General features: G+C 55.5%; 1 protein-coding gene across 1 annotated transcript; it reads right to left on the bottom strand.

The window, feature by feature from the left end:
• Positions 1-2,889: 2,889 nt before the first annotated feature.
• On the bottom strand, positions 2,890-9,727 carry OSR1 (odd-skipped related transcription factor 1). The gene is made up of 3 exons (XM_037151787.2): positions 9,462-9,727; positions 4,292-4,991; positions 2,890-3,515 (listed from the first exon to the last, which is right to left on the bottom strand). Exons 2-3 carry the CDS (start codon positions 4,957-4,959, stop codon positions 3,380-3,382), a joined length of 804 nt encoding a protein of 267 aa, XP_037007682.1. The 5' UTR covers positions 4,960-4,991; positions 9,462-9,727; the 3' UTR covers positions 2,890-3,379.
• Positions 9,728-20,689: the final 10,962 nt, after the last annotated feature.

A 20,689-nucleotide genomic window follows, 5' to 3' on the forward strand; every position in this document is an offset into this window, starting at 1 on the left:
AGCGAGCCCCAGGAAAGCTCCAGGCTGCACCCAGGATCTCCCGCGCCTTCTACCCGCCCAGCAGGGAAGTCCAGCCGGTAGCTTCTCCAACCTCAGCCTCGCACAAGAACTGCAGGCCTAGCAGCTTTGGGAAGGACCCCAGCTGAACTCCATCTGTCCAGACCTCCTTCGCTCCCGAAAACCCACCCGGAGACAGCGGAGGCAGGGGAGGGGGCCGTGGAATGGGACTTTCTAGGGATGTAGCGCAGGGTGGAGGTGGGGAGGGAATTAGCCCTTACAGAATGGACTGGCAAGAAAACCTACCCAAAATTTCTGATCGTCTCATTGCCCTTTTCGTGCGATCCGTAGTAGGTTCAAGAGGAAAGTGCCTAACCACGTGGGGGGGGGGGCGGTAATCGTAGCCTGTGTGGGGTCTGATGGCCCACAGCCCCTTCCACTTGCAGTCACTGTTTCTGCACGATCGATGCCATCACTGTCGTGCATATGGACCGCAGAGAGCCACGCTGAGAGGTGGCTTCTAGGAACACCACCATGATAGCAATTGTTGGTAAAGCAAGCCAAAAGAGAGGCGTTGTAAATAGGCTGGGGTCTCTGAGTGGCACCTGGCCCCACTCCCTCCTGTCCCCTGAAAACTCTGAGCTGGGAGTTCGTTTTTCCAAGGATGCAGACTTGATGTTGAAAGCCCCTTGCAGGCACTAGGGTTGGAGGGGTGAGGATATGCAGTACCAGAAGTGGGGCGGGCCAGAAGGAGCCCTCCCCCCCACTCCATTTCACAGCCTTTACGACGATGTCCTTAAGGCTGGGCTAACCACAGAGGCGCTGTGTCCCCGGAGGAATGGGAGGCGGAGGAATGTGGGGGCGGGGGAGTGGGCAGCAGTGGTAGTCAATCCCTGGGAAAGATGGAAGGCCAGAAAGAGCAAGGGGGGGGGGGGGCTCTCGCAGGTCCTCAGATTTATCCAAAGCTCTCCATAGCGGCTTTGTGAGTGTGTGTGTGTCCACGCACTCTGGACGTCTTGCAACAACCACTTTCCCCCAATCTCGAAGGATTAGTAAAGGCACCGAGGCAGTTCCTGCCATCAGCCTTATCACAAGCCATGGCCAAGAGCAGACCACACCACTGACTTCGCTGGCTGGGCCCAAGCCCTGGAAACCCAAACCCGCTGACTAACCCCCCTTATGCACGCCGAGGTCACAGTTCTCTGGCAGCGGGGCTCCATTCTCTCCTGGGACGAGTCCTTCTGGACGGGGTGGAAGGGGGATTGGGATCTTGCCTGACTAGCCGATCTCCTACTTGCTGGTCCAGACCCGACAGCGCCCTATCCCTCCTTCACAAGGGGTCCTGAGACCAGTCAAGAAAGATTTCGATCTGTAGGAATGACCGAAAGGAGCTGCGGTGGAGAGTCGCTCCAGGTTGTGGGCCGGGCAGCAGAGTCTCGGACCGCCCATCTAGGCCTGTCCAGCAGGGGGCAGCGTGGCTCCAAAAGCGGATCCACTGCGCTAGCCCTGCTGCGGCCAGAGGGACAAGTTGGGCTCCGAACCGCGGAGTTCTATCTCGCCCAGAGCCCAGAGGCAACGGCAGCGGAGGTGGGGAGGGCTCAGTGAAACGCCTTTTAACTCGGACAGCCCGGGCCGGTTTGTGCCAGCAGGCCCTGCCAGAGGCTGGGATTTGGGGGTCATAATCCTGGGAAGCTCGACCCGCAGCCCCTGCGGGCCCTGAGCGCAGGTCACAGTAGCCCAGGAGGTTGCGCTCGGCCTGGGAAAGGCTGTGGGCGCCCCAGCAGCTGCTGCCCAGCGGTCCGGGGCGCTAGATCTGGGGGAGCCCCACCCAGCCCCGCCCCAGTAGAGGAGCCCCCGGTGGCCTGGCCTCTACTTGTGGGAAAACCAGACGCCCCCGGGAAGGTTCAACTAGTAGAGGGCGGACTCAGATTTCTCCTAAACTTCCCGGGCCTCCCAGGACGCCCGCCCCCGCCATTCCTGACAAGTCTTGAAAACTGTAGGGAATCTTCTCGGGCGTGGAATTCTGTCTGGGGAATCCTAAGGGGGAGGGCTGTAGGTTTGGGTCTTTGGGAAGACAGCGGTGATTATACATTTGTAGCCAAGTATTGGGGCCCTGGGGACAGGACAGGACTAGTTTGAGGCTGTCTTGGTGGGCGCGTCCTTCCCCAAAGCAGTAGCAAGAGGCTAATGATGGGGTGGTTAGGGAGGAGGGTGACATTTTGTTGTTCCCTTAGTGGACTCTAGGCGACCCCGGCCTCTGGAAACGTTGAGAAATGTCACCGCCAATATACACTGACGGAAGGCTCGGCTTCTTTGTAAAGTCAAAACCCTTTGGAGACAAGCAGTGGGAATATTGAGAATAAGACCAAAGCGGAGGAGAAAAGTAAGCGCGTGGATGCGGGATGGGGTCCGAGGCAGACCCGCGCCGGGGCAGAAGGCGCTTCTCCATCCTCCCCGCCCCCGGATTCCGGCAGTGGAGAGTGGCGTCTGCATAGAGACCTGCTTATCTCGAGGAAAAGCCCCGCCCGGTTTCTTGCGCTAGGGATGAAATTATCCATTCTGCAATGCCTGTAAAATAACCGTTTATTTCATATTTTTAAAAACTCCAGTGATAAATGTCCGTTACCGATGGTCAGCATAAAGTGCCAATCGCAATACACCACCCTGCTCCTTCCTAGCCAGCAGCTCTCTCACGGGAGCCGGAGGCCAGAACCCTCCAGCACTGGGAGCCGCGGTCCCCGCCCCTGCCGGCCAAGTCCGGGAGCCCTGCGCCGGCTGCGGGGCAGGAGCTGGGAGCGGGCGCTGCTGGAACCCGCGGTCAGTCCGGGCGGGCGGCTGAAGCAGATACACGGATTACACTTTGGCAGGCTCCCGGGGGGGGGGGGGGCGAAGGACGGGTGGGGGGGGACGGGAAGCTGCGAGCACGCAAAACTTCTTTTCCTCTTCTCCCCTTTTTCTCTGCAGCCAGAGTTATAAGCTTATATGGTCAAAGAAAAAAATAATAAAGAAAACATATAAAATAACAATAGGAAAAGTAATACTTCTGGGAGAGGCGCCGCTGTGGCTCCGCGGAGCTTTCATTCTTCTTCTTCTTTCTTCTTTTTTTTTTTTTTTTTTTAAATGCAGTTTCCCTTCCGCCACGTGAGTACCGCCTTTTGGCCAAGAGTTTAGCCTCGTCCTGGGGGAGTCGCCCGGGCAGCGGAGTCATGGCCCCGGGCGGGGCTCCGGAGTTCTGCGTGTGCCCGGGACCCAAGGGACTGTGTTTGGGACCAGGGAAGGTCCGGGAGCCCTTCCCGTGGTCTGGCAGAGTCGCCTCCTGGCTTCTGGTCCCTCTGGAGGAAGGGCGGACGGGACCCAGGGTCCTGCTGACCGGAGACTCTACTTAGCATTTGATCTTGGAGGCTTTGAGCTCCTTCACCTGTGAGTGTAGCGTCTTGTGGACAGCGAGAGTCCTGGACTGGCAGAATCCTTTCCCGCATTCTTGACACTTGAAAGGCTTTTCTTTGGAGTGGATGTATCTGGGAGCAAAAACAGACAGAGAATTAATCCTTGCAAAATGATGCAATGTTAAAAACGGTTGCCCAAGGTCCCCTCCCACTGCAACAGGCACTTGCCCTCAAAGGAAAGGGGACTGTGGGGTACCCAGTGTGGAGCTGGCAAAAGGCCGAGTTTGTGGATGGAGCACGGAGGTGAAGGTGAGGCTTGGGCCATCTCTGATCCAGGACAGGTTGGGCCAGGCAAACGGCCTGCCTTGCTGAGGAGCAGCCAGCCCGGCCTCCTTATACGGCTGGGTCAACACGGAGGGTGAGTGAGGGGGTCTGGGGCAGGCACTCTGCTGAGGCTGCCTTGTCCGAGATGGCAGCCACTAGCCACACGTGGCTTTTACAATGAAAATGAAACAGAACTTCAAAGTTAGTTTGTCCGTCACACTTGTTTCACATTTCAAGTGCCGAACTGTCACATGTGTCACGTGTCACTCTCCATTAACCCAGGAATTTGTTTTGGACCGTACTGCAGGTGAGGGAAGAGGTAAGGACAAGCACTCAAGTGTGCTGGTCTGCAGCATGGAGACCTGACTTAGCCTTAGGTCCTATTTATTCCCTGATCTCTCCACCCATGCACCAAGAATGGATCCCTGAGCTTGGTATGGTTTTCTTCACGATTTTAGGTTAACTCCCAGGAGCTAGGGAGCTTGGAGCGGTAAGGGGTCCTGAGAGACTTCCCATTAGGGAAGAGGATGGTGAGCACAGAGGCCCAGAGGCCATTCTCTCTGAGGCCACCCACAGTGCCACACCTGTGATCCCGTAGGTGGTCTTGCCTCCGGAAGGCTTTGTGGCAGATGTCACAAGTGTAGGGCCGCTCATCCGTGTGCGTCCGCTCATGGATAAGTAGGTTGTAGGACTTCGTGAAGTGGCGACCACAGAACTTGCAGACGAACTCCTTCTTAGTTTTGGAAGGCAGGCGTCCTCTCGTGGGCTTCTTTTCTGGGGACAGCTTGGTCACATCCAGGAGGGCGCCCAGCCCACCCGTGGGGGAGCCAGGACCCTCCCCCCGGCCAAGCTTGGATGGATCTTCTTGCGTGGCGGCCAAGGCCAGGTTGGCAAAATCAAAGCGCGGCTTGGTCTTGAGTGCCGCCGGGCCGCTGCCTCCAGCGGTGATCTCAGGCTTGGGCTGGATAACATGAGGGAACCAGGGAAACGCGGGCAGCTGGAAGCGCGCGTCCACCAGGTTGGACACGGCTCCGGGCACTTTGGAGAAAGAGGATCGTGGCAAGTGCATGGCAGGGTAGCCCAGCGTCCACTGATGCAGGTGTACGGCGTGCAGAGCGCTGAACCCGTACAGGTTGGGCAGGTGGTCCGAGGGCACCGTGGGCAGGCCGTTTACTGCCTGAAGGAAGGAGTAGTTGGTGAGCTGTAGGGAAGGGTGGATGGGCACTGGCGCTGGCAAAGTTTTGCTGCCCATTGTGGTAATTGCAGTGGGTTCTCAATAGGAATCTGTAGAGAAAAGAAGGGAGTAGAGAGAGGAAAAGTTCAGGGTAGATCGGTTTTCTTCTGAATTCCAGCCCAGCCACACCCTTTCTGTCCCCCAGGGTAGGAGCTGGAAGTCTAAGACACCACTCCATGGAACCCACTGACCTCAAAAAATAAAAAAGATGGGAACCCTCTCTAATCTGAACTCTGACCTCGATTTCTCCAAATGACCTTTGGCAGAGACAATACAACTTGATACAGAAACCAGCAGGAAACTAAACCCAATGCAATGCCACAGACTTAAATGAAAGACTGTGGTTGGTGTGCATGACACCACAAAGGGCAGAAGCACAGGGGAACTGGCATGATGTAGACACTTCCGTTCACGCAAGCCTGAGTCAACACAGAATGACACTCTCCTGCAAAGGTAACAGGGGCTCGGAAGCAAGCTTATGTGTCCGCCTGCACATAAACACAGAAACGCACACTGACAGATCCACTCATTCTGAAGCAGAGTTGACAACACGGGGCAAAGATTAAGCGAGACAGGACGACCAGTGGTTTTTTGCTACACAAAACAAAATGCAAGGAACAAAACACGCCCAGGCACACAGGATCACGTGGCACCCATGAAGCGCCTTCCAGACAGACAGCATACATGCAAACACCCGAACCCATACAGGTCCCAGCTCCTGTCCATCAGGATCTGCTAAGCTGACCTTCCATTTGGCCTCCAGAAGCCACGTCATCTTTCTCCTCAAAACTCTCAACTTGGGCCGCAAAGTTGCTTTTCTGCCTCCCTGTGACTGAGCCCTGTTGACAGCACTGTGGACGGATGCCTTTGGGGATCACCTTCATTTGGGGAAGAACACTGACACCGGTCTTCATTAACCCACTCAGTCCAACATCTGCAGTTGCATACAAGGGGGCTTCAGTGCCCTCCCTACCCCGTAAGAAAGGCAGGAGGGAGAGCCTTTGGGGGTCTCGGGCTGTTTGTGTACGTGGTGAGCCCTGGGCAGGTGGGTGTGCCTGTGGGCAAGAGGAGCGCTGAGGCCTGCCTCAGCTCCTGTGGTCCAGCCACCCTCCGAGCAGTGTCAGGAGGCTCGAGCGAGTTCAGGGGGAAGCTGTGCTGAAGTGAGCAGCAGGCTGGCCCCTCCTGGGCTTTGTGGGCAAGGTCTCCAGCCTACATGTTCTGTGCTCTGCAGAGAGGCCTTTATCTCCGTCCTTCGCAGACACTGAGGTCTGTCCAGTGGAGGCAAAAACAGGAACAAAAGCCAAAGGCTCACAGGGAGCTCTGGGCCGCTCAAGTGCTGAACACCCTCTCCCTTAGGCTCAGAGCTGAGGGCTACTCAAGAAGCCACCGCAGGAGCAGGGTGCTCGGGGCACCCTTTTCCCTCACCCCCCTCAGTCTTCATGCTGCCACTCCTTCTACCCTTCTTCTTCCTCTCCTTCCCCTCAGATTTCTCTTCTAAAGGACAGTGAGTCCCCTTCCTTGGGGTGTGCAGGACACTGCTCTGCTTCCTTGTTCACTGCTCACACTGACACCTACGGCAGCTCCCCCAGCCTAGCTTTCCCTCAGCCCAGAGCCCCAGCCCAGGCCCTGGGTCCAGGCCTACGCTCAGCTGCCTTCCACCGCAGCGAAGCCTGTAACCACCAGGAAGCGCCGCACTTTGTAGGCGAGAGGACTGAGGACCACCTTAACCCAGGAACATCTTCCCTCGGAGGCCGGCAGGAAGGTCACTTGCAGTGCGTGGGGCAGGAAAAAAAAAGAGAGAGAGGGGCTCTGCTGGGGGTGGGGGCTACAAAACTCCGAGAACCAGCAAAGAAAGATATGCAGGCTTCGGTTAAATTAGCAATCGAAAGAAAACCTAGTCTGACCACAGCAATTAATTCAGCCCTGGAGCGAGGGGAGGCACGCATCTGCAGCGAGCGCGCCCTCCGACCAGGAGTGCCCGGGGGCAGGCGGAGCCGTGGCCTCAGCGCCAACCTTCTCCGGTGCCCCCGGCGAGGGTCGCGCCAGGGACAAACTGAGCCCAGCCTAGAACGCTGGGGCCACGCTGAAGCGAAATAAAAATTGGGCCGGAGAGAGAGCAGGGGTCGTTTGGTGTGGGGGGGGGAGGGAAGAGAAGGTGAAAGAAACTCGCCAACTTCAAAGGTCTGCCCAGGCTTAGACGAGGTGAGCGTTCTTTGATTTGCCGTCACCTCATCTTGCCCCCCCTCCCCCCGCGCTAGAAATCAGATCCTTATCGCTGGCTTCTCCCGCACCTCCGAGCGCCACCCGGCCCTCCGCTCCCTCCTCTCCGTGCTGGGCCTACCTGCAGCCGAGAGAGCGGCGGTGGCGCGGGACCTTGCACGCGGCCCGAGCCCGCTGTGTGCCCAGGTGGGCGAACCCCCCAACCCGGCGCACTACCCTGGCCTTTCCTCGCCCACGCCAGGAGCGAAGACCCAGGGCTGGGTGGGAGGAGGGGGCATTTGCTGCTCCCCCTGCTCGTGGGAGCCAACCGTTCCCGGCTATCTGCCTGGTCTTGTCTCCCCCAACACTCCATTTGTTTTCCTCCGCGCAGCCAGTTCCTTCTTTTCTGCCGCATTCCGAGGCCAGGGCTCTTAAGACTCTCGCCAACGACTTTCCCGGGGATGAAATTCGTTAGAAACGTGGCTCTTTAGCACCAACAATGGGCCGAAGGCACGGTTTCTGGAGGTCAGCTAAGAGAAAAACACCACCTCGCACTTGCTCACCAGCCGGAGAGGATGAGCTCCCGTTGCCCTGACCCCAGAACCCCAGTACGAACCCTTCGGATCTTTAAATATAGGAGGAAACCCCTCTCCCCAGACCAGGCATCCACTCCTCCTACAGCTTGGGCCTCCGAACCCCGGAGGTGCGGTCAAGGGTTCCGACCCTGCGCGGCGAATGCAATTCGCGCTCGGAAGCCTGAGTCCCCGCTCAGTGGAGCGCCGGCCCCGGGTCTGCAGCCAGCCCTGTGCCGGGCATTAATGAAGTGTGCCGAGTCTATTAAAGTGGTTTATTCGGAGCTAATTGAGCGTGTGCGAGTTAACTACTTGCATTAATGAGGACGGAGCGAGCTCCACGAGCTTGTGCCAGGAGGAGCCCAGCAGTAGCCCCAGAAATTCATCCTTGACATCGAATCCCCAACGCAAATGACAGGCGTCTGGACCCCAGGCGGGAGGGTTGACCAGCCCCCGCTACTTTTGTTGAATTTTCCCAACGAACGAGCTCGAACGAATCCCTCAGCGAGGCGGCCATCTAGCAGCATTTAAATGCCCATTGCGTCCTTAGCGATCTGCTCCCCATTCTTAATGAAATCACAATCACTTCGAGGAACCTCGGATGCAGCATGTACCCAACTGGTCTCTCTACGCCCCCGCCATCCCTGCCGACTCTTCTCTTCTCTGGGAGGCTGTGGACCGGGGAAACTAGCCTTGCACGTGGTTTCTCTTCTCAAGAGTCAGCACGCAGCTCTTCGCCCGAGTGAAATTTACCAAATTGTGGTAACAAAGAGACCCTCGTAGCTACTTTCCGTTCTGAGAGCCTACCCTGCTACCGCCGGAACTGCTGAAAAGATGCTGGATGTGGGTTTTCGATCTCATCAGAGACATTTCTGGGGAGAAATTAGCTCAGCATGCCACCTCTAATCTCTTTCCCTCTCGCCTCCTGGCTCCCACCTCTCTTGATGGCTGGGTTTGGGGACAGTCAGAGGAGCAAACGCATCTTTTGCTCCCAAGCCCCAACCTGGAGACACCCGCCGCTCCACAGTGCTTCCGCGCGCACTGAGGTGTGCAGTCCCGAATTGGGAAGTGGTGCTCGCACGCCCTGCGTGCACCGGGACAGCAGCGGGTTACACTCCAGGGCCTGATCGCGGGGAGCGACCATATGATAGAAAATAACCAAAGTCAAAGCGCAAGTGCGAAGGCGACGTCAGGCACGCGGCCCTGCGCTCCCAGGTCGTAGGTGAGCGCAACTTCGCAGAAGAAAACTTAGCAGGAAAGCAGGACCCGGGAGGGAAATGCACCTGTCCCTGGCGCGATCAGCTGTCGCAGTAGCCACCCATCCACTCTCTTCCTTCTTCGTCCCCTAAGGTCAGGCTGAGCTAGGCGTGCATCTCAGGAAAGTTTGCGCCCGCCGAAGTTGCTTCATTTTCTTAGAGGGGCCCACAGGCTGACTTCCCAAGTCCGTGGGCATCTCGCCCCAGATTCTGCGGAGTCTGGCCCCGCCGGGGCAGTAGTGGAAGCCGGCCCTCTCATTCCCCGGAGGTCAGAGGCCGGGGACCCCGCGCAGGAAGTCCCTGGGCCAGCACCCCCAACCACCCTGGGCCGCAGCAGCTCTCTTTCACAGAGGTCCTGCAGCCTGCATTTGGCATGAGGAGGTTCCTTCTGGGATGTGAAGAGACAGGAGACACCCGCGGAGCTGTGACAGGGAGCCCGGGAGTCCCGCCCGCCTTCCCCTCTCCGTCCCGGTACGCGCAGGGCTGCAGTTACCTTGTTCCACGGCGGTGCGGGGGGCTGAGCGTGGCTCTGGGGCTGCCGCTGCGGGGGACCCGGGAAGCCAGAGGCACTGGATTCCACAGGCACCCCCGGACCTCTGGAGTCCTGGCCCCTCTCCGGCTGCCGGCACTCCGAGAGCCGGACACGCGGGAAGCGCTCAGCGGACCCGGAGTCTTGCCCGCCCGCCAGGGATGGTGAGCCTCGTTTGCAGCTCCCTGGTTGGGTCTGAAGCCCAGCGGCTGAGAACGTGCTGGGAAGAGACTGAGCTCAGACTCACTCATCCCTTAGCACCGAGCCGCCTACTTATTTTAATCCACCACCCTCCCTCCTCCTCTCTCCCTCCTCCCTTTGCCTCGGGATTCCACCCCTCCCTCCCCTGCCCCCCAACCTTGCCCTGCGCCTGCGCACTGAGAACCAAAGTTTTGCTGACCCGGGCAGCCGACTTTGGCAAAGGCGCTCGCTTAGCCGGGGCCTCCCGGGACCTGCATTCCCAGCTCTAAAATCCCATGAGACCCCTTCTGTGTTGTTAGGCCCAAGAGGGCACCCCTGTCGAACTAGAAGAAACAGCCCGCAGCAGATGAGAGCGTGGGTCGCCTCGTGTTTTGAGGTCCTACTCCTGTGCGCCTGGGACACTGCCTGTGCCGAGTGAATAAGGGGGGGGGGGGCAGGGGTCGCACCAGGACCCAGGCGCAGTAGCAGGGGCTCAGCACGCTTCGGACCCTGGCAGAGTTGCCTCTTCTAGAATCCCTTCTCGGAGTCCGAGGGTCCTAGCTATGATGCAATTCTCGGACATCCAAGAATGTTCCGTCCCAGTGTGGTAACCCAGACCCTGGGTTAGAGAGTTTGGTCGCAAGATCAGAGGCGAAGGGTAGGGAAAAGGAGGGAAAGAAAATTATTTTCCTGGGACCCAGAACTTTCTGGGATTCAACCTTAACAAACAGCCGAGCCCTCTAATCATGCATGCATGTGTTTTGGAAGGATGGATGGGAGTTTGGAAAGCGACTCAGGCACTGGAGACAGGCGGCAAAGTTTTTCAGCTCCAGGAGCTCGGAGTCCAAGGAGCCGGTTCAGGTGGAGTTTGGGGTCTCAGAGGGCTCAGGGTCCTGGCTGCCAGAAACTCTGTTTTCATGCTTATGCTTTAGGGAAAGGACCAGTACTGCCCACACTCCTGAACTCTCAGCTGTGGGAGCTAAACTTCAGCCGCCCCCAGCCCTGATCCCTCCCCGCTACCTCCCTGGGACACCCAGCCCCAGGTTTGGAAGAAGGTGCAGGTTCCCCAGGGAGGCTCCGCTGGAGGGTGTCCCAGGGCTGCTGACCAGTGAGGCTCCCTAGCCCTTGGGGCTGGACCCTGGCATCTTGGGCCTGTAGCGGGCAGTGCTGTGTCTGTGAAATGCAGCTGCCACTGTGTTGAGCTCTGGTCTGCAAATCGTCTCTGATGAGTGTAAGGCATCGCTCCCTGACCTAGGAAAATGGTAGTAGAAACGCCGCCCCCCCTCCCCCGCAGAGCTGTAGTTGGAGCAGACCCTTGTCTTATCAGTAGGACTTTAGAACAGAATGTGTCCTCCACCCCCTAGGTAACCTTTGGCTTGAGCAGGAGGAGGAAGAAGTATTTGCTCCAAGAGATTTTACTCACCCGCTGCCACAGGTGAATGCTGGAGTGAGGGACCCAGGGGAGTTTGCGGCTGGGATCCCAGGAGCTGCGGGTAAGGGGCGACATTCTGGCCGAGGCAAGGCCCCCTGAGAGCAGAAGTGGGCTGAGATCACTCCCTTCCCTGAGACTGCAAAGCAGCAAGTTCCAAAAGCAGGGGAGAGCCTGGATCAGCAGGGCATTCCTGGCTGTACCGGCTTCCATCTTGAGCGAGGGAATTTGCTGGTACTCGTCTCAGACCCTCCCAGGAGACAGCTCTGAGAACCTCCATCAGCATCAACGAAAGCGTTACAGGGAGGTCTCCACAATAGGGCACCCAGCTGTCCAGACTGGTGAGAGGTCCCCTAGGAAGAGGATATTCAGCTGGGGTGGTGCCTTCTGGGATGGACCAATTCCATCTCCTGCTTAAAACGCCACACGGGGCAACTGCTCCTTCATCTTTCCACCTGCCTTTTTCTTCCGAGTCAGGACTAGTGGCCAACACACTCCAGAGTCAGCTAGGAAACTCCAAGGAGGGGTCCTTAAAAGAGCCCTTGTAGAGAGAATCTTTAGGAATTTGAATGAAAAGACCATGCATGCCACCTGGTCACTTGAGGTGGCTTTTGCCAGGTTCTCTGGAAAGCTGATCCTGATTCAGGCCAAATCAAGGAACTTAGCTCTTGTGGGGGAGGATGGAGAAGCAAGGTTGGGGCTCACCCCTCACGGCCGGCAGCTCAGGTGTTACCCCCCAGCGGAGCTGGGACCAGGTGAGCCTGTTTCCGACACCTGGCTTCCGCCTCCCTCCTCGCAGGTGCTCAGAAGTCTGGGATAAACGAAATTCAAGATTTGCTCGTTGCTGAGGGGCTCTCCATCCCAATCTAAACTCCCAAGGGGATGACCCCCAAACGGTGGCCCCAGTGTCTTCTGGAGGCCATCCAGGTTCTCGCTCCTGGGACACGGAGGAAGTCCCGGGCGCTGAAAACCTCTTTGCCCCACAGTGGGAAACCCACCCCGACTATTTGAGACAGTAATCGGGCCTTAAGCAGCAGGACTGAGGTCATGACACGCGCGCCTGGACCGCAGCGTGGATAGATTGAAGAGGACAGGACCCAGGGCACCTGGAGTTAAGGGCCAGGAGGGTAATTTTCAGTGAAATCTTATGCGTTTAGGGCTCGCAAGGACGTCAGGTTTTGAATTTGGTAAACATCCTCAGCGACCGGAACCCAACTGCCCTACGTCCCCAGAACCCCGTGAAGGTGGCGGAACTCGAGTCTGTCCATCTCATTCCTGGGCGTTCTGCGCACTCCGCCACCCGCACGGCTGCGGCCAGCGGCCAGACCCCGCACAAACTCCCACAGGGGCTCTTTCTGGCAACGGTGTGGAACCTGCAGCGCCCGGGGGCTCTCAGACTGGGCAGGCACCAAGCAGCCTTGGCACAGGGTCCCCTCAGTAGCGACCGGGCCTCCAGCTCCGGGTTCTGCCTCCCCACCCACCGTGCCCGGGTTCCGGCAGGTAGCGATCGCCGGCGGGTGCGAGCCTCTGGGCCATCAACCACCCTGCGCCCAGCCCAGAAGCCAGCCCTAGCCGCTGCCTTTTTCGGGGCACTCGTGGGGTGCTGACAGCTTCTGAGGGTCTCCCCGCCCCAACCCCAGCCCCTCTACTGACTCCTGTTGGCTGGGAAGCAAAAGTGCCCCAGCCTGTCTTCGCAGTGAAAATTGAGCAGCTTCCAGAAAATGAACTAGAATGTGGCTTATACTGCTTTGAGGTCTTGCGGATTAAAAATGAAATCCACCTCTCCCCACTTTCTAGCCACCCGAAAATGACCTCATGTTTTAAAAATGGAATTTACCTAGCACTGGCGAGTTTTTCTTTCAGCGCAAACTTTCCTGTAACTGCATTGGAGACAATTGAGGGGGGGGAGTCTGCTCATTAGACCCCCACCCCCTTACGCATGTACAGAGGTTTCAAATGACCGGGAGATTTAGGCATCCCTCTGTAATCATTTAGATGATGGATTGTAATGGCTCAATAGTTCCTCTGGAACCATTACGATCAATCAGGTCAAAATCCAGCGTTGGGGGGAAGTCTTTAAGCAGGAAGGCAGGTAACATGCCATCCGCACACACTTGTGCAAGACAACACACTCGGATAACGCCCAAGCTGCTCCGGGGTCTTAGAATAAATCCCAGGCGAACGCAGGAGCGGGTGTTTATTGTGACGGCGAGAGACAAGTTACAGTATCAAAACCGAAAGGGAAAGCGAGCTGTTTTCTCCAAGCAGTTCCCGTTTCGTAAGTTTCTCTATGAGCGCATGAGCATCTTGTAACTATTTGTCACCTTAATAAATGCAACTGTACACACACTTGTGCTTCTACCCGCGGCTTATAAGAAGAATACGTATGAAGCGCGAATACACGTGTGGAACTGCGTGAACTCTGGGCACACACTCATCGGTAGAATGAAATGATAAAGGTTTATGCCGTGAGGAGCCCATGTAAAATGTGAGTAAGAGGCAGGGCGAGTTTTTTTTTTTTTTTCCTCCTTTTCGTACAAATAGGAGTAGTCAGAATTATTTGCAACACAAAACAGATTTGTGCTCTAAGATTGCTGAACTTTTCCTCCACCCAAAGGTGAGAATAAATGTATTAGAAACGACGCAGTGTCTAATCTAACTAAGGAGGATGAAGAGAAGTGATTGTAACTGGTTCCTGTGTAGATAGGATGAAACTCTGCGGAGAGAACCTTACCACACCCGCGGCGCTAGGTTCTTGAGGGCTACATCGGCGGCGGGCGGCGCTGGAAAAATGAGCAGTCGCATAATTAAACATTTCCAGACACCGGAGGGTTATTATCTGCAGCGCGATTTCCGGCGAGAGGACTCGGGCAAGTCTGGCTGAGCTGATCGATGGAGAGATCAGAGGGCGCAATCCTAAAGACAACGCGCCACCTGCTGGTGAACGAGGGACATCTTCTGTAGCTCCTTTCTCAAAATTTCAAATCCAGTTATCCCTGTTGAATCTTACCTGGTTAAAAAAAAAATCCTTTTTTTTTTTTTAATCACACAATTTGCCTTTACTGGAGTAAAACTATGCACTCCTGCCCTTGTAAAGAGTAAACAAAAAAGGAATTCCCTTTTGCCACAGGGCTTTTGTTTCCCCTGCTCCAATTCAGATTGGTGAGTTTCGTTTTTCTTCTTTTTTAAATCTGGTATCCTTAGCGACGATCTAGCACCATCAGTTCCGGTCCTTGGAATGATGGTGAGCCAGGATGCAGCATGAACCTGTTCTGCACTCTGAGCTGGGTTGGAGCCGCCTTCCCCCATACTCGGTACTCCCAGCCCTGAGCAAGGCCGGGCTCACCGGCCTGCGACCTGTGGATTCTTGCTGGGCTTTCGGAAGAACCCCGGGACTGGAGGGAGTCTCCAATTGTGACGGGGCTTCCCTGAAACATGCAAGGATGCTTCCTACCCTCTCCTTGTTCCCTGGCCATTGGATTCCACGTGTTCCTTCCTCTAACTCCCCCTCTCCTCGGCATCAAAACTGCATCTTTTTAAATTCGTTAATTTTTAAATTGAGATGTAACTGACATATAACATGGTATTGGTTTGATACATTTGTGTATTGCAATAAGATTACTGCCGCAGCATTAGCTGACGCCTCCCTTATTTCATGTAATTTTTTTCTTTTGTGGTGTGCATTTAAGATTTAGTCTCTTCGCAGCTTTGAAGTTTCTGACTCAGTACTGCTGACTATATTCACTATGCTGTGCATTACGTCTCCAGGATTTATCGACTTATCACTAGTATGAAGTTTGTTCCCTTAATGAACATCTTCCCGTGCCCCCACTCCGGGCACCTTTCTCATATTTGTTTTCATGGGTTGGGTGATGATGCATTTCTGATTCTTTCTTCTCCTTGTTGTCAAAGCTCCAGATTTCTGGAGAGGAGCCAGAAAAGAGAAGCCCTAAGAGTACACCTGTGAACAGGCTCTTTGGTCTGTTCTGCCTACAGAAGGGAACAGGGTGTAGAATATCCTCTGGGGCTTCCACCGCGCCTCTGTCCACCTTCCTGACAGCGCCCCCTGCAGGTACACTGGGAAGTGCAGAGCTGCAAATGCTCGATTTCTAGTAAGGAAGAACACAAGAGGCTGAGACTGTTTCCAGCCACACTGCATCAATCAAGTTCCTGGGCAAAGTGTCCTTTGTTGGCCTCGGGCATTCCACGACCAGTGGTTAGCGCTCACACCATTCCGTGTAGCAAAGGCTTGAGACACACACAGAAAAGACAAGCAAGAGACCAAGGGAAAGATAGACTCCCTGCCTCTGCTCCAGGCCATTAGGGGAAGCTTGGCTCCCCTGCTGCCCATCAGCCTCTTTACTTCAGTGAGGGGCGGGGTCTGCTCCTTTCTCATGCTGAGCTTCAAATGAAGGTGGGAAGTGAAGGGAGATGACTTAGACATTCCCAAGGACTACCAAGGCCGCCAACCCTCCCTAAGTGATGTGAAGCCATGGGTGCCTCACCTTGATGCATGAACAATGATACTGACTAGATTGGAGGGGATCAGGGGCCACTGCATGGGGGAGGGGCTTCCTGGGTTCAGACTACTGCACTGAAGAAGTGCTGGGTCCCTGAAGTGGTGGCCCAGCTGGGGGAGAAGTGAGTGCCCCTGGGAACTTGCAAGGCAATCTGAGGCAGCTCTAATGCAGGGTGTTCCTCCACCAGATGCAACCGAAGGTCAAGCACGGGCTTTGGGCAGACACGGTGTGGTGTGAGAGATTGGAATTAAGGATGTTCTGTTATGTCTGACCCTTGGGGAAGCCCAGAGTAACCAGCAAGCTGGGAGAGAACCACCCCTGCTGCTAGAAAAACCCTCCGTTCTCTGATTTCTGTGAAGCGTCACTCAGGAACAGCAGGAGTGGGGTTCGTGGATCCGAGCCACATCACAGCATAGCAGAGCGCACACACAGAGCAGGAAACCACTCGCCCTGTCTCAGCCACCCTGCCGGGTGCCTCCTCCACAGTCTCCACCGCATGGTCCCTGAGAATGCCAGCTCCTACCCTGGCTCCCTTTATTCCCAGGGGACTCCAGGCAAATCCATTTGCTGACCGGGCCTCCAGGCCCTGGTTTCTCTGAACAGCATTCGTGGAAATACTTCGAGCAAATCCAAAGTACAGAAAGAGGGAAATGATTAGCATATGATTTTTCACTTTACAACGACTGCTGGCTGGGTTCTCTCTGCGCATCCGGGTACTCGTTTGCAGACCACACGTCCTCGGTGAGGAACTGGAGACAGGACTTAAAACAAAAGCACTATCGATGTATTCCAGATAAAGAATTTCTGGAATTGCAATTTGGTTTGTCAAAAAAAAAAAAAAAAGGACTTTGTTAAAAGATTTCAGAAGATTTATCTAAAAAAGGATAAGCACAGATTGTAGTGGAACTTGTTCTTTTTGAATTCTCTGTGAGGACAGCCAGGAGAGAGCTGCAAAAGGCCACCAGGCCCACATGCGTAGGAGACACTGGCCCCTCAGTGCCCGGGTCCTGCACCGGCCACAGAGTGACTGGGAGCTGGAAATGCCACAGCAGGAAACCCGGCCCAGGGCACCGCGGTCTTAGTCAGCCTGGTTCCAGGGCCACCCATGAGGAAAGAAAAGGAAGGACTGAGCAGACAGTCCCGGCCACTCAGCCAGCTCCCGCTGCGCTGGCAGCTGACAGGTAACGTGTCGACGGTTTACAAGGGTTCTTTTCCAACGTTCCGCACCACAGAGTTCCTCTGAGTCCCTCTGTTTCATTTTTTCAGTGCTACCAATTTTAGTGACCTGTCATCTGTACACATGAGGGAACACACATCAAAGTGTCCATGTTGATTTTCTTAAGTTAGACGCCTACAGGGCCCCTGATTTGATGGGAGAGACCTGTGATTTCCATCGCTAATGCCACTGGAGTGACGCTGGTGACCAAGGAGCCAAGTCCATTGAGCAAACATGGCTCTGTTGTGGGATGCTTCCAGGAGGAGGCATTGGTCCCATCATTCCAGTTTTATTAACTGAGCAGCGACATCCAGGGGCCCTCCCGTGGCCAGACCCAGGCTCACGAGGGTGACCCTGGAAGCAAGCAGATGAAGCCTCAGAGGGCTCAGCTGCACACAGGGCCCTCCAGGGCCCTCTCCCTCCTGAGTGGCGGGCCCAGCACACCTGTACGATGTACTTGAATTCTACAGCCAATTGAACGGGTGGGTACGATGATACTTCTCACATTCTGTCTACAGGGGTTTGGCTTAGAAATGCCATATAACTTGTCCCAAAGTCACACAGCTGGGTAAGTCTGGTCCAGGGGTATCTGATCGCAAAGCTCAAGCCCTTAACAACTCCACTCCTGGTACTCTAAGTGCGGTCTTCCGGCTGCATCAGCATCACCGGGGAGTTGTTAGACATGCAGAAGCTCAGGCCCTGCCTCAGACCTACTGACTCCGAAGGAAAACCAGCTCGTTCCAGCAAGACCTGCCCGCAGACCTATGTGCACGTGAGTGCTTGCAACACACGCCCACCGAGCCCCAGGTCCAGGCCCCAGCCCACCCTTCTCAGGCCCTTTGCTTGGCACTCAGCATTTCACCTCAGCTTCTGGAACAGAGAAGCAAGCTGTTGGATATGCAACATCCAAACAAAGACCCACAGATCAAAGTTTGAAAAAACTGTGACACCGTACCACAGGTGGATAACGGGCCTGCAAACCCTGCTTTGGCCCCGGAGCAGGCCCTCTGGGCTGGCCGGCAAACAGGCTCTGGCCTTTCCATGTGGCCACCTTCCTCTCTGGGCTCCAGAAGGTACAGCGCCTGTGTAGGGTGTCCGCTGACAAGGGCAGACTGGACACAGCTTCTCCATCAGGAAAGGTGGGCTTCCAAGTGCCTTCTGAAGATGGGGAGGTGAGGGATGTGGCAAAGCCTGATGGTACTTTGGAAGTAACGGTATCTGCCTGTCCCCCCCCCACTTTCTAGCTGGAGAGGAAATTGGAGGCGGTTCATAGGATCCTCTCTGGGGAGGCACGACCTTATACAACAACCCATATTATTGATGATATTGGCACATTAATAATGCACTGTTCGAGTGTCCTTTTAACAGAGGTAACATTTTTAAATTCAAAAGGCACTCCTAATTAGTGATCGCATGCTACAATTAGGCAAAAGATGGATCTCTCACAAATCACAAAGTTCTTATATGTTTTAAGATTTTATTTACTTATTTTTAGAGAAGAGAAGGGAGGGAGAAAGAAAGGGAGAGAAATACCAATGTGTGGTTGCCTCTCACACATCCCCTACCAGGGGCCTGGCCTGCAACCCAGGCATGTTCCCTCATGGGGAATCGAACCAGCGACCTTCCCATTTACAGGCTGGCACTCAATCCACTGAGCCACACCAGCCAGGGCAAATCACAAAGTTCTTCGCTATGCAGCCTTACTCAATCACGCCAGCCCCTGCCAAAGTCAGTGTCGCTATCACAGCGTCCTCACCAACAAAAAGGAAACCGGTTTCAGCACGTGCGTTTCACCATCTCTTCAACTGCCCTCTTTCAAATCCAGTGCAGATGACGTGTCCGTCAGTGGTGGCCAGTGTCCGAACGGGGACATCGGGGGCCCTGCGGTGGAAGTATTGTCTCCCTTGCAAGGTGTCCTCCCCTGCAGGAGCCCCGGGGGGCCAGCCTGGCCTGGTTTGACTCTGTTCCTTAGTCTGCGGTTGGAGGGGTCGCAAGAATCACCACATCGAGCGAGGTGTGCATTTTAAGAGCAGGGTCTGGAAAGAATCATGTCTAACCTAGGAGATTGGCATACATGGCGGAATTGCCTCTCTTCCAAAAAGCACAAAGACTCAACTCTTGGAGGAGCCTTAAACATATCATCTTTGACACCTCCATTTCACAGATGAGAAACCTGAACCCTGAAATGTGCCTTTTCCCCAGTACCCTGCCTGCAGCTCGGGGCTGGGTTCCCTGACATCTGGCCAGTGCTCATTACGCTTTGCTCCCTGCTCCCCATTTTTGTCAGTTAGGCCTTAAAAGGAGGGGTCTCGGGAGGGCCTCCCTTTGTTCTACATCTTCAGAGGACAAAGCCTCCATTAGGCTGTGATGTTCTGGGTAAGAGGCCCTGCACAAACCCGCGAGCTCGCCACGGTGCCCAGATGCACCGATGCCTCGGCCTAGGGTTTGGATGATGGCCGCTCAGTGTAGCAGCTTTATGAAAACATTAAATGTCATTACTTATTTCTTCATGTCCAAAATGTATACTCCAACATTTTTTCTCTCTAGACAAGTGTCACTTTTACTGCAATCTTCAGGCCAGATGTTCCTGGTCTAAGTGGTAACAGCTGCCACGCTGGCAGGAGTGTGGCTCCAGCCAAGTCCCTTTCCAACAGAGTCCGAGGGCCGTCTCTGCAAAAACACTGGCACGACAGAGGGAACCCATACCTGGCCCTCCCTCGCTGCCCGGGAGACCACGGTGAAGGCTGGAGCAGGGGCGTTGGGGCGGGCGCGCTGCCAGACCGCTGTGGCGTTTCCCCTCCTCGGGGACGAGCCGGGGTCCCCGGGCAGCGGAGCCGGCTCTGCCGCCTCCTGCCTGTCGAGCTTCTCTTCAAAGCCGTGTTTGTAGTGCCATCACCCATTACCCACATCCTCGCGTGTCTCTGTCTCGGGGCCGCGTCGCGCTCCTCGCTTCCTGTCACCCTTGCCACAGCCTTCTATGATCTTATGTTGACGTTCTATTGTTTTTGAATTTTGCTCAAGTTGCAGCCGCCTGGTAGCATTTATCTCCTCAGTTCCCTTGGGTCTTGGTGAATGCTTTAATAAGGCCCCATCTCAGTGTTTCCAGAAACTGCAGGCATAATTTGCTTCTATCTCCAGCTAAGACGGGAGACTCGATTCAGCCAAAAACGTAACTCTCGCCTTTGCAATTTTTGGCTCTTCGGACGAAGAGCCTGTTATCCAAGAAAGCGGCCCTGTGGAGGAAGGTTGAAGCTACGAGACACAGAAACATACAGATGCACACTCGGACGCAGGCCCTGGTGCCCCACACAGCGGAGCCGAGGGCAGCTGCAGCAGGGTTGCTTCCTCCGAGAGGGGGCGAGCTCACTCAGAGCTCTGGCTCCGGCCGGTGGGAACGAGGCCAGCACCGGGCAGAAGTCAATCACTTTAGCCTTGCTTGAATCTGGATAGATACGACCTCAAAGAATGGAAGGCTTCCTGGGCCGGAGTGTTCAGGCAACAGCGGTGGTAGAGGTCATTTGGCCCAGGGCCTCCAGGAGTGGTCTGGCTATAGGAAGCAATCTGGACCAGGGTCTCGGCCTTGTGAAGAAGCAGCTTCCACATAGAAGACCGAGACGTGGTGGAAAGGGCTGGACTTCCAGATCACGTGGGACTGGCTTCTAGCCCTGACCTTGCCTCTCACTTGCTGCTGGGTCTTGGGCAAACTGCTCCGCCACTGGAGGACTCTGTGTTCTCCTCTGCACAATGGGATGGACGCCTGTGCTAAGTAAGGGATGACTGTGATGAATGAGCCAACATTTGTGAAGCTCCTGACACGAAGGGAATAGTGATGAACGTTCTTTTCTTT

The sequence above is a fragment of the Artibeus jamaicensis genome, unplaced genomic scaffold, assembly GCF_021234435.1.
Source record: "Artibeus jamaicensis isolate MK-2021 breed Jamaican fruit bat unplaced genomic scaffold, CSHL_Jam_final contig_465, whole genome shotgun sequence".
NCBI lineage: Eukaryota > Metazoa > Chordata > Mammalia > Chiroptera > Phyllostomidae > Artibeus > Artibeus jamaicensis.

Excerpts from the sequence above, each read along its gene's own strand:
- OSR1 (XM_037151787.2), bottom strand. The coding sequence starts at position 4,959 with ATGGGCAGCAAAACTTTGCCAGCGCCAGTGCCCATCCACCCTTCCCTA. Across the intron at positions 3,516-4,291 it reads GACCACCTACGGGATCACAG|ATACATCCACTCCAAAGAAA; the intron begins GTGTGGCACTGT and ends TTTTGCTCCCAG.